General features: G+C 43.6%; 1 protein-coding gene across 1 annotated transcript in view; it reads right to left on the bottom strand.

The window, feature by feature from the left end:
* Positions 1 to 13,195, bottom strand: part of ubash3bb (ubiquitin associated and SH3 domain containing Bb) — a 40,020-nt gene extending 26,825 nt beyond the window's left edge. Inside the window, exon 1 of the mRNA XM_021582276.3 lies at positions 12,816 to 13,195. Coding sequence (XP_021437951.3) covers positions 12,816 to 12,943 — 128 coding nt within the window. The 5' untranslated portion in view covers positions 12,944 to 13,195. The remainder of the gene's footprint in view (positions 1 to 12,815) is intronic.
* Between the last annotated feature and the right edge of the window lie 133 nt (positions 13,196 to 13,328).

The raw sequence follows: 13,328 nt of genomic DNA, 5'->3' as shown, positions 1-13,328 counted from the left end.
ACAGTGCATGTCAGAGCAAAAACCAAGCCATGAGGTTGAAGGAATTGCCCGTAGAGCTTAGAGAGGATTGTGTCGAGGCACAGATCTGTGGAAGGGTCCCAAAAATATATTCTACATTGAAGGTCCCCAAGAACACAGTGGCCTCCATCATTCTTAAATGGAAGAAGTTTGGAACCACCAAGACTCTTCCTAGAGCTGGCTGCCTGGCCAAACTGAGCATTCGGGGAGAAGGGCCTTTGTCAGGGAGGTGACCAAGAACCCAATGGTCACTTTGACAGAGCTCCAGTGTTCCTCTGTGGAGATGGGAGAACCTTCTAGAAGGACAATCATCTCTGCAGCACTCCACCAATCACGCCTTTATGGTAGAGCGACCAGACAGAGCCACTTCTCAGTGAAAGGCACGACAGCCTGTTTGGAGTTTGCCAAAAGGAACCTAAAGGACTCTCAGACCATAAGAAACATGATTCTCTGGTCTGATGAAACCAAGATTGAACTCTTTGGCCTGAATGCCAAGCATCATGTCTGGAGGAAACCTGCCACCATCCCTACGGTGAAGCATGGTGGTGGCAGCATCATGGTGTGGGGATGTTTTTCAGCAGCAGGGACAGGGAGACTAGTCAGGATCAAGGGAAAGATTAACAGAGCAAAGTACAGCAAGATTCTGCCCCAGAGCGCTCAGGACCTCAGACTTGGGCAAAGGTTCCCCTTCCAACAGGACATTAACCCTAAACACACAGCTAAGACAACGCAGGAGTGGCTTCGGAACAAGTCTCTGAATGTCCTTGAGTGTCCCAGCCAGAGCCCAGACTTGAACCTGATCGAACATCTCTGGAGAGACCTGAAAATAGCTGTGCAGCAATGCTCCCCATCCAACCTGACAGAGCTTGAGAGGATCTGCAGAGAAGAACGGGAGAAACTCCCCAAATACAGGTGTGCCAAGCTTGTAGTGTCATACCAAAATAGACTCGAGGCTGTAATCACTGCCAAAGGTGCTTCAACAAAGTACTGAGTAAATTGTCTGACAATTTATGTAAATGAGATATTTCATACATTTTTTTACAAAAAATTCTCAAACCTGTATTTGCTTTGTTATTATGGTGTATTGTGTGTAGATTGATGAGTAAAACAACAACAATGGAATCCATTTTAGAATAAGGCTGTAACGTAACAAAATGTGGAACAAGTCAAGGGGCCTGAATACGTTTCGAATGCACTGTAGATAAAAATCTCTCGTGACAGCCTTAAACATCTAGTGGCTTGGTTGTGGGTGCCGAGAGTAGTGCAATAATAACTGTTCAAATAGCGTAGAAATACATCCTCTGCTACAGTGTATTGAGCGACATGGGAAGTCAGTTGCTCTCAGTCCATGCTGATCATGATCTGTTCTAGTGTATTTCTATACCCATGGAAACCCACACACAGTACTAGTGCTGGGAATTGCCACGGACCTCCCGATACGATGTGTACAGCGATTCTCACGTATCGATGTGTATTACTGTTATTTTATTGCGATTTGATGTCCAAACATATTGCTCATCATGTGTCAGCGGCCGAGGGACAAGAGAGAGCCATAAGAAAACACGTTTTTTGATCAGTCACGGAAATAAAAGTGCTGAAAACAAAATTGGCTCCTTTAAAAAAAAAAAAAGAAGATGGGGAACAAGCTATGAAGGAGAAATACTGGAGTTTGGTGCAGGTACAGCACGCCAGCGGCAAAATAATATTGTCAAAATGATACAATACGATATATCATCAACAATAATATCTCGATATATAACTGGATCGATTGTTCCCCCTATCACTCTACAGTACCCTGCAATACAATAAACAGTGCATGTGCATTGGAGAACAGTTTGTCCTTATTAATAGTAAAATGCTTACAGCCTAGACAGATAATCTACCATTCCATAATCTATTGATATACCACTGACAATGCAGCGTAATATACAACCTATATAATACTTTTCAGTTGATTGTTTCGCCTTGTGTTACATGGATTGCATGTTATTAAGATCACACTCAGTGGTTGTAAATGATTGTATCACACAAACTATACATTCTTGAAGGTGAGAAAACCACTCGCCTTAACGCCCACTACGTTATGAAAGTGAGAGAGATCCTGTGAGCTTCTCCAGACAGGAAGAGGAACAGACAAGGCACTAAGCAGGACGCCCCCACAATCAGCTCACTTGTGTACGTATTGTGTAGTACGCCGAGTGAATGTGTGTGTGTGTCTGTGTGCGCGCGCTCGCCGTGCGCGTTTTTGAGGTGTACAAAATAACTAATAGGTCCTTATGCAGCACTGCAGAGAAATTTACATTACTCCGTCTGACAAACACAATGTGTGACGGCCCACATAATGCAGAAAAACAAGTACACATGGAGACAATGACTAATATTGTCCAAAGGTTCTGAAAAAGAATTCACTATGAAGTTGAGGAAACCAGGGGTTTAGTCAGCCTTTAAGCTGAACTTTAGTCACTTTATTTCCATGTGTTGAAAGACTGAATCATAAGGAACAATTGATACCTAAAAGGTGTTGTGAAGACCACAAGATGAACAAGGAGACAATGAAATGTCAAGGGGATCAGGCCAGGTTCAGACAGCAATAGCAATATAGGGCATTAAGGCTGCGTTTCAACTCAGGGAGCGTTTTCGTCGGGCAGCACAATTGACAGCTGACAATACGCCTTTTAAAAGGTAAGTCATGTTTGAGCCGATATTTCCAGTGTATATCATGAATACGATCTCCTCAAATGTGGAGGAAATTACTTTTAAAGGGGGGACTGTCAGCTGTCTAGTGTGCTGCTTTAAAACGCACCTTGTATTGAATCATGGCCTAAGTCAACGAAAAGAGGAGGGAAAGGATGTATGTCTTAAATATTCAAACAGGGCCCTTGTTCAATTCCAAAGTTACCATGTGCACTAAAGCCTTCCAATGTAATATTTACAGCTCAGAATGCTACTGCGTTTATGATTATTCCCCCTGGCATCTTCTCCTCCCAGTCTACTCTTGGCCAACCAGGGCAGCAGACAGACAGTGTGATGTCACATGACACATGACTCACCAGGAAGGAAGGAAAAAAGCCACAAATGCAGACACTGCATGGAATGGCCAAGCCTTAAATTAAGTGCCTGAGATATTTCTGATCTATCTCTCTCTGGCACTTATCTGTTTTCAAAAGGGTGACACGCTGATCATTACTGCACTATAAAATAGACAACTGTATTGCTGGAAATTGGTGAACTAAAGAGAATGGAGGTTGAGTTAATATTTATTATAGCCTGTCAGTATCAGACGAGTGAAATCTATTATAAAAATGTGTGAAAAAGTGCTTTCACTTTATAACTCTGGCTATCTCAGTGGGGGATGATCGGAGCAATGGGAAGGCTCAAATGAAAGTTGTCTGTATGCTAGAAGATTTTGGATATTCAATGGCCCCACCTCATTGTCTGACAACAGTTGTGCTCCATCAAACCCATCCACTCATTCATACACACATCACCAATCAACGATTTACAGGAAATGTCTCCTCAGGACATCCCATACCATTTCAACACCAAACGCCACCACCCAGACAGACGCACTCTCACCCCTCCCACCTCAGCTCTATGGGGAAATCCCATGGCTCTGGCCTCTGCATCCGGACAGTTCCTGTTTACAAACCTGCCAGAGACCTTGTCACACTGAGGCTAAGCCACTGACCATGAGATCTAGCTCTCCAGCTCTCCAGCTCTCTCGCTCTCTCTCTCTCTCTCTCTCTCTCTCTCTCTCTCTCTCTCTCTCTCTCTCTCTCTCTCAACTGCTTTGTTCTATTCACAGAAGATTGTATTTGTCCTAGGAGACTTTGTTTCCCTCAGTATTGTGCTGTGATGGGGGGAGAATTCCGTCCTCCTAACATTAATAGAACCAATCAGATTTGTCATGTTTTCCTGTCCATTGTTACAACCGCTATGTGTCTGCCTGCCTCTACACTCAGACAGCCAAACAGAAACACAAGGAAGTAGTATAATACCTTGAGAGAGGTCTTTGTTGATCTACTCACAGGAGCTGTGAAGAAGATGTGTTTTGAATTGAAAGTTAGAGGTTCTCAATTTAATGAATTGAATTAAATTGAACCAATTTAAAAGGCATTGTAACATTGGAATAACACTTATCATTGCACTGTGGCTTACACACATTCCCGCAGGCAGGCAGGCACGTACACACAGACATTATTATTAATAACAACGTGTCAATGTAGAATATTGTAATCCCTCACTCACATGCAGACTCTCGCTGGATTCAGTGACGCTTTTACTGACGACTAATTCTCTGCTGTGTTTTCCTCTCATTATGCATTTCATTGATGTCTAGAGGAACGACTCGAGGGGTAAATGAAAGACCTACTGTTCAGACAAAATTCCCCCACTGTGCTCTACCACACTGACTGCAATTATCTACCATGCTACAATTATGCTCTAATTATTTGTGAGGGAGGCCTTCACTTATCCACAGTTTTTTTCTCACAAAGCTGTCATCCATAAACTGCCAAACGATTCACAAAAGTGTTTCTCTTGCCTCATTATATCTACTAATGCAGTCGGTGCCAATTTGTGTCTCCACAAAACCAGTGACCACAAAACAAATCACAGGGGTACACACAACGGTGGTCAAACAATTTGACCCAGACAAAAATTGTGCTTAACTATGTAGTATTCCAAATATATAACATTGAGAAGGGGCTACTGTTGAACTTCTTCACATGAATATAGGAACACAACCATTCGGCCTTTCTTCTCAATTTGACATTTATGTGTAAAAACAATATTATACTGAAATATTCAGAACCATAAAACGTGTGCATTTTCTTCACCTTGAACTGTTTTTGCTTTTTAAATTATTAGTCAAGTGTAAAGGAAAACACATTTATTATCCAGGTATGATGAGCAATTTTCATTTAATGCTGTATGCCTGGGAACAGACTCAAACAGTCAGTGAACTGTTTATTACGAACTAGAGCACTAAACACAGCTTTCCTTCCCCCACAGACAATATAGTCCACCTGAGCACCTCGGCCTACAGTAGAGCATTTCGGCCTACAGTAGAGCACCTCGTCCTAGAGTAGAGCACCTCGGCCTACAGTAGAGCATTTCGGCCTACAGTAGAGCACCTCGTCCTAGAGTAGAGCACCTCGGCCTAGAGTAGAGCACCTCGGCCTAGAGTAGAGCACCTCGGCCTACAGTAGAGCACCTCGGCCTACAGTAGAGCACCTCGGCCTACAGTAGAGCACCTCGGCCTAGAGTAGAGCACCTCGGCCTAGAGTAGAGCACCTCTGCCTAGAGTAGAGCACCTCGGCCTAGAGTAGAGCACCTCGGCCTAGAGTAGAGCACCTCGGCCTAGAGTAGAACACCTCGGCCTAGAGTAGAGCACCTCGGCCTACAGTAGAGCACCTCGGCCTACAGTAGAGCACCTCGGCCTACAGTAGAGCACCTCGGCCTACAGTAGAGCACCTCGGCCTACAGTAGAGCACCTCGGCCCACAGTAGAGCACCGCGGCCCACAGTAGAGCACCTCGGCCCACAGTAGAGCACCTCGGCCTACAGTAGAGCACCTCGGCCTACAGTAGAACACCACTCTAATACACATGGAATTAAATCAAATGCTGTTGCATGTCTCTATTGTATGTTATGGTGTTAAATAGATACTCTTGCATATTTTCTGAGTAAGGGAACTGCTGTATAAAAATAGGAACGCATCTGTACATATGGCATGTGTTATACATTCAAATGCTAGCCTATTTGATACAAATCAGATGAAGAGACTGCTGGTTAAGGAAGGAACCATCCAGTTCAGAAATGAACCATCGAGTTCAGAAAGACAGTGTGCACAGCCACAGCCCGTAAAAGATGCCCCACAACTGTAAGTACCTTGTGCTTGCCAAACCAAGCCTCAAGCACACTTTCCTTGTCATTACAGCTCTACCACAGAGCCAAGAAACCACCTCTGGTTCAGTGCCTATTCTACGGACACAGAAAACAAGGGTACCTTTGTAACTAATGGCATTATTTAGGCTATAAAACACATTGCTGTTTCTCCAGTGAGTTGTTTTTGACTCTGGGTTGGTACACACCTTTGTTTTTCACATTGCTAGTGGGTTGGTAGGTGAAAGCTGGATACAGTGTGCTGGACATAAAATATGTATAACAATATTACCAGCATACATAGAGTAGCCATGTACTGTGTACATAAAAATAATAAAGTAGGCTGCCTCACATATGGGCATCAGAATATCGTTGCATAGGCACACAGTATGAGGGCAAATGCATTTTGATGTAATCATTTCATCATTCACGCACCGTCTGCATATAAAAGTGCATCCATTGTGATTTCATTTCTGATCATTTGGACCCAATCTACAGAGAACTGGCAAGGAGTTGGAGCTCCCTCACATAGTGACGCCAGTCAGTGGATGGATGCCGTATGAGGCTGGAAGCATGAGGCTGGAAGCATGAGGCTGGAAGCATGAGGCTGGAAGCATGAGGCTGGAAGCATGAGGCTGAAAGGACACAAGCTCTTGGATTGGCTGTCGCAGTTCTGGCAAAGGTAGCACTGACACATATGGCCCGGCCACAACTAAACACACACACACAGACGCACACACACGCACACAGACACACACACACAGTCAAATATATAAAGGGGGGAAAAGGATGGCTAGCAAAAACAGCAATTACCAACAGACCAAATTGCATCCACACATTTCCAAGCAGGATTAGCTCTGCTACTGCTCGTGCCTGTGTGAGGGGAAGGGACAAAAAGGCTGGACTGTATATGTGCTTGGTCTCCCATGTGTCTACTGCAAAGCTCCAAGTGGTCTGTCGCTGGTGGCATCACTGAACAGATGCAACACTGAACGAGCCCCGTATGCCTTAATGCAAACAACAGCTGCCTCGCAGGCCACGGGGACTGAGAGAGAGGGGCAGAGACGGTACTAGTAGCAGAGGGGACAGAAGGAGCACAGCTGCCAGTCCCAAAATATGCCAAGGCGGGCACCTGCGGGTATGTCAGCAACTGTGGCCAGGCCTCGTCAAAGTCGTCAGCCTGGAGAGACAATAGGCAGCATTGAGGAGAGCAGACTGGCACACTTCTGCCTTTGTGCAGGTCACCCAGAGTCTTCTTAACTGACCCTACTGATTGATATTGGAGACAACAATGACGACATGATTTGGTATCTGAGCGTCTGGACAGAGCAAAGATACACTATGGAGGTTTAGTTGTTTGCTAATAATTTACGTTCAATTTTGGCTTCAATCTTGGCTGAGGTTCATGATATAATATGAATCAATTTCTTATCTCATGAAAACACATTCATTCTTAGTTTTAATCAAATAATATATATTTTGCTCATGGGTGTGGGAAGGTGTGCCACTTGCTGGCCAATTGAGGTCATTTCAGGACAATATTTCTATCCAAATGTTCTGTATAGCCTCTTTAACTGGTCCTGGTGTGTGATGTTGGAGAACAATGATTCCATTATCTGGTGCCCTGAGTTTCCAGACTGCGTTTGAAAGGCATTAGGGACATGAGGGTTATGTTCAGTAATGTAACTCTCTTAGGAAGGAAACACATGACATGTACACACCCGAGCATGATCCTCCCGATAAAGAGCGACAGTGATGTGGCGTTAATGCAGCGTTAGTGCATTGGCCTGTAAACTTAACTCCGGCTCTTAGAATTTGAATATGCATGATGAAATGCCTGAAGGCTCCAGTGGTAAACATGTGAACCCGGCTGGCACGTCAAACAAAGCAATCCCAGGAACTCTCATTTACAAAACTATTTCAAAGACAGAGAAAATGACCTGAACAACAAAAAAAATAACAACAAAAAAACATTTCCATCATCTTTTGTCATCGTGGATAATAAAAGTGTTCTTCTATATCCAATGTTGCTGCCAGAAGAAGGGGGCGTGGGGGCAGCTACAGCAATCTCCTTGAAAGTAGACAGGTTCCACTGTGTCAGCCCCTGTGTTGTCCACACATGTTCCAACGCTTCAGACTTTCCAGCCACAGCTAACAGATATGGCTTACTGCTGCCTCAGCCTCACAAAGTCCCCCTCATCATCACAGCAGAAGGCAAGGCTGGAACAGCACATAGGGACCAGCATATTTCCACAATTTTCCACAAACCTCCCCGGCAAATACTCAGAACATTACAAAGGTGTGGAGAGTTTTTTTTTTAAGTATAAACTAAACTGCTCAGACACAGGGGGAAATGTGCTGAGACAGCATTCGTAGCATACTGTGTTACTTGAACTGCCACTACGCTGCAATGTTCAGAGATCTCAAAAGCAGTGTTCGCCTGCGCTAAACCAAATCGTATGTGCCAGAAATATCCCTGGAAGCTGCAGTGCATTGCAATTTTGGATTATGCGGTGAGCGTAGCTAATTGCTGAAAGTCGCATTTACTACTACACAGGATATGTGTGGTGAACATCCCTGGAAAAGAGTCACGTGCAGAATAATGAGATATTATACACCTACTCTTTTCCAGCTTTTCCTTGGAGTAAATATAATCATCAGAACATGATAAGACATACAGTACATAGTTATAGAGAATATAGATATAGAGTAAATGTATTGTTATAAAGACACTGTATAGGTTATGTCTCACTAAATATATGTGTGAGGGAGGCCTTTAGAAGAATAATGTGCCATTCCAGACTAGCTGTCGCCATTGGTGTCGGCTAATGGGGATCCTAATAAATCAAATCAAAAATCTAAATGATACCAGGGCTCAACTCTGTCCCGTGTTCCAATCAATTAACACCTTTTAGTTAGTCATAGCAGATACTGAGGGAGAAACGACAAACCTCAAGGGCAGCAGTTGACAAAAGCATCTCCGAGGCTGTATTGTTTTGAGCCCTTGATGTAAATGCAAACCAAAAGAGTGATTTGTTTGTAGACTGAGATAAAGATGTCAGTCAGTGGCAGAAAAAAGGGTATCTGGTCATTGTTTCATACCCTCTGGTCATTGTTTTATACCCTCTGGTCATTGTTTCATACCCTCTGGTCATTGTTTTATACCCTCTATTCTTGTGTTGTATGTTGAGTGCATCATTTACTATCAACCAAATCAAAAGGAACTAACACCAAACCGACATTGAAGTGAAATGAGAGAGGGCTTTTCCCCCTAAGGGCAGAGTTGTACATTAGATACAACAACTACACCAGTATACTGAGTCTCAGTGTCTCTACAGAACCAACCGAGTAGCCTCAGGTACAGGGTCAAATCATTGGCTCTTGGGGGTGCCCTAAAAAATGTATATACATTAGGGGTTCAAGCAGCGAAGCTGTGTTGTATTTGTAGGCGTGTATTATTCTGGTTCTCTGTGGATTTAGTCAAAGATGTGAATTCCAGTGAAATGGCAAGGCCTAGGAGGGTGCAACTTGGCATAATGGTAAAGGCCCATGGGCCACGCTCTCATGCAATGCCATGCCAATTGGCGAGATGGTGGCGCTATAACAGGCAATTGAAAGGTCAGTACATAGGTCCCTCTGTCGCGCCTTATGGTCAGATGGTTGCCATACCAGGCGGTGATGCAACCGGTCAAGATGCTCTCGATGGTGCATTTGGATAACATTTTTATGATCTAGGGACCCATGCCAAATCTTTTCAGTCTCCTGAGGGGGTAAAGGTGTTGTCATGCCCTCTTCACAACAGTATTGGTGTGCTTGGACCATGATAGTTTGTTGGTGATGTGGACACCAAGGAACTTGAAACTCTCGGCCCGCTCCACTTCAGTCCCGTCGATGTTAATGGGGGCCTGTTCAGCCCTCCTTTTCCTATAGTCCACGATCAACTCCTTTGTCTTGCTCACATTGAGAGTGAGGCTGTTGTCCTGGCACCACACTGCCAGGTCTCTGTCCTCCTCCCTATAGGCTGTCTCAACGTTGGCAGTGATCAGGCCTACCACCGTTGTGTCGTCAGCAAACTGAATGATGGTGTTGGAGTAGCTCATCCAAGGGAAATGTGGCCAATTTGTCTTGATGGTGGAGCTATGGGGCCAAAGCGTGAATGGCTGCTTGCAGCTATATTTATCTTTGTTTTGGGAGTGCACAGCACGCACCCCTGGTTACAACTGGAATAAAAACCCTGCTGAAGGGTTGTATGTTTGGCAAAATGACTATGTGCAGAAAGCAAGTCTGAAAAACTGCACCTCGTGACTGTGGGTTTCAACATCCCAGATGTTATTCGGTACATTGCTTTTGCTCTTTCACTCCTCAGTGATCTCTCTCACACACTGTAGCTACTGTGGTTCATCCCATCAGAGGTTCTAGTAAATGTCTGTTGATGCTAACCCAGCTTTGTTCCCCATCTGCATTGTCCCCCTCCCCCTCCCTGAATCAAAAACACTAGTCAGTGACATTGGTGGCAGGCAGACATGACAAATCTCCTAGGGCATGTCCCTTTAAGTCAGTCAGGAAATGTAGGGGGTCAATACTTGAGAGAGGGAGGAAGATGCTATTCATAACTTGCTCTGTCAGGGCCAAGCAGTCACGGGCTGTCCAATGTAAAAGAGCTTGTGGCGTCTCTCACAGCTTCTAGGCATTCTCTCTCTCTCCCTCCCTCTTTCTTTCTTTCTTTCTTTCTTTCTCTGCTGACAAAGGGAGCCTCGAGGCATTCCTTCTGACGTGTGTGTGTGCACGCGCATGCAAAATGTCTGTGTCCATTCAGCATGTAAGTCACAACAGACTCCCTATGACATCTGACCTCAATGTCTTGGAGATAATACAGACTTGAGCCGTGACTTATTCACAATACTATTGTGAATAACTATGATCATAACCACTGGGAAGCACATTTATTATTTTTACTGAAAAAGGATGTGGGTTGTGATCCTGATCACATAGAAATTATGCAATTGATGTAGGTTTAAAAGTTAACAATGTATTTACCCTCTATAATGGTGACATTAGGAAAACTGCTTCCTTACATGGTGGGTCTGTCTGTGAGTCTCTCCTAGTGAGGACCCAGCTGACATAACAGTTGTACATTGTGCTGCAGTAATTTGGTCACATCAAGAACAGTCAGTCCATTCAGATCAGATTGAGCATGATCCATATCCTCTCTCTCCTATAGTTACATAGACAGGAGGTTACTTACAACCTGGACTCATTGATAGATGTAATATAGTAAATGAACATCCAGGAAACTCAAATTAGTATGATATGTTACATTTGGTATTGTATGTATTCATTTGTGAATTCATTTAATGTCACAAATTACAATTTGTATAATATGTTACAAATTACAATTTGTACAAATATATTCCGAATTTGCAGTACGTATGATACATTATGAATTCCGAACTGTTGTGGCTAATGTTCGCTAAACTAGGGGTTGGGCGTTAAGTTTATTAGACAAGTTAAAGGGTTAAGGTTAGGGGAAGGGTTAGCTAGAAAGTTGTAAGTAGTTGCAAAGTTGCTAATTAGCTAAAATGCTATAGTTGTCCACGATGAGATTCAAACACGCAACCACTAGGCTACCTGCCGAATAATAAAGGGGTTGAACACAAGACATTTCAGCTTTACATTTTTTATTAATTTGTAAAAATATCTAAAAGCATAATTCCACTGACATTATGGGGTAATGTGTGTTGGCCGGTGACACAAAATCTAAATTGAATCCATTTTAAATTAATGCTGTAAAACAACAAAATGTGGGAAAAGTCAAGGGGTGTGAATAGTTTCTGAAGGCACTGTACTTATTGCAAATTTGTAACATATTGTACAAATTGCAGTTCACATAGACTATATGACCCAACATATGTGAATACCTGCTAATTGAACATCTCTTTCCAAAGTCATGTGCATTAATATGGAGTTGGTCTCCCTTTGCTGCAATAACAGCTTCCAGTTCAATGGCGACGAGATTTACACCATTCCAGCCAACACTTGGCAATGCGCATGGTGATCTTAGGCTTGTGTGTGGCTGCTCAGCCATGGAAACCCCTTTCATGACACTCCAGACAAACAGTTATTGTGCTGAAGTTGCTTCCAGAGGCAGTTTGGAACTCAGTAGTGAGTGATGCAACCGAGGTCAGACGATTTGTACGAGCTATGCGCTTCAGGACTCAGCAGTCCTGTTCTGTAAGCTTGTGTGGCCTACCACTTCTCGGCTGTTGCTCCTAGACGTGTCCACTTCACAATAACAGCACATACATTTGACCGGAGCAGCTCTAGCAGGGCAGAAATTTGAGAACTGACTTGTTGGAAAGGTGGCATCCTACGACAGTGCCACGTCAGTAAGGCCATTCTACTGCCAGTGTTTGTCTATGGAGATTGCATGGCTGTGTGCTCAGCAACGGGGTGGCTGAAATAGCCGAATCGACAAATTTGAAAGGGTGTCCACATATTTTTGTATATATAGTTTATCATTCGAAGTGTAATTCGTAACACATCATACAAAATGGATCAACAAATGAATACCATACCAAACGCAACATATCATACTAATTTGAGTGTCCAGGATTTTCGTTTACTATGTTATGTCTACCCATTACCCCCGAGTCCATATTGTGTGAGAGTTTCTGGTAATGAGGAAAAGTAGGACGCTGCCAGCCAATTGCACATGGTGAGGAAGAATATGGGGATCAATAAATTGCCTCATAGGTGAAATACGACAGCGCGTCAGAAAACATTGTATTTTTAACCAAATATAAATTGTAATTTTAACAAATGCCAAACTGTACCCAAAGCGCTAGTGTCCACCTCTACGAGTGACTCCGATAAAGTGTCAGTAGAGCGTGTTATACACAGTAGCCTACTTACGCCCTGGTTTTGGGGAAACCCATCGATAAGAGGACGTCCAAATTCGATCCATATTTCACAGTGCCAGGTACTTTCGGCCGAAGTCTTCGCGGGATGATTTTGCTGTAGAGATCCTCTTTTGCAGCCATGATTCAGGATTACATTGGTTTTCAGATCCAGTCTACGGTACTGTAGCGAGCGGTGGAGAAAGATAACTAATAGACTACAACCGATTATTATTGTGAGCAGTGTGGTCGCGGGCGCTCCCTCCTCCCCGCCCCCAGAAACTCAAATGATGTCTGCTGCCTCGTTTTGTGTATAAAAAGCAGAGTTACGTGCAGAGTGCACAGGATCTATTATGAATTTTCGCCTGTACTCTGGCAGCGGCCCAAGGAGTGTCCTAATTACAGTAGCCTAATAATAATTGGCAGAGTGGAATAATAATAGCCCATTCAGTATAGCTTTGATGTTTACATTGTGTCCTCAAAATGTTAGGTTACGTTTGATTAAAAAAATAAAGGGAATTTTAGATCA

Source organism: Oncorhynchus mykiss, chromosome 24 (assembly GCF_057628025.1).
Source record: "Oncorhynchus mykiss isolate SJ-2025 chromosome 24, ASM5762802v1, whole genome shotgun sequence".
Taxonomy (NCBI): Eukaryota; Metazoa; Chordata; class Actinopteri; order Salmoniformes; family Salmonidae; genus Oncorhynchus; species Oncorhynchus mykiss.
This window is presented reverse-complemented; position numbering and strand designations above follow the sequence as displayed.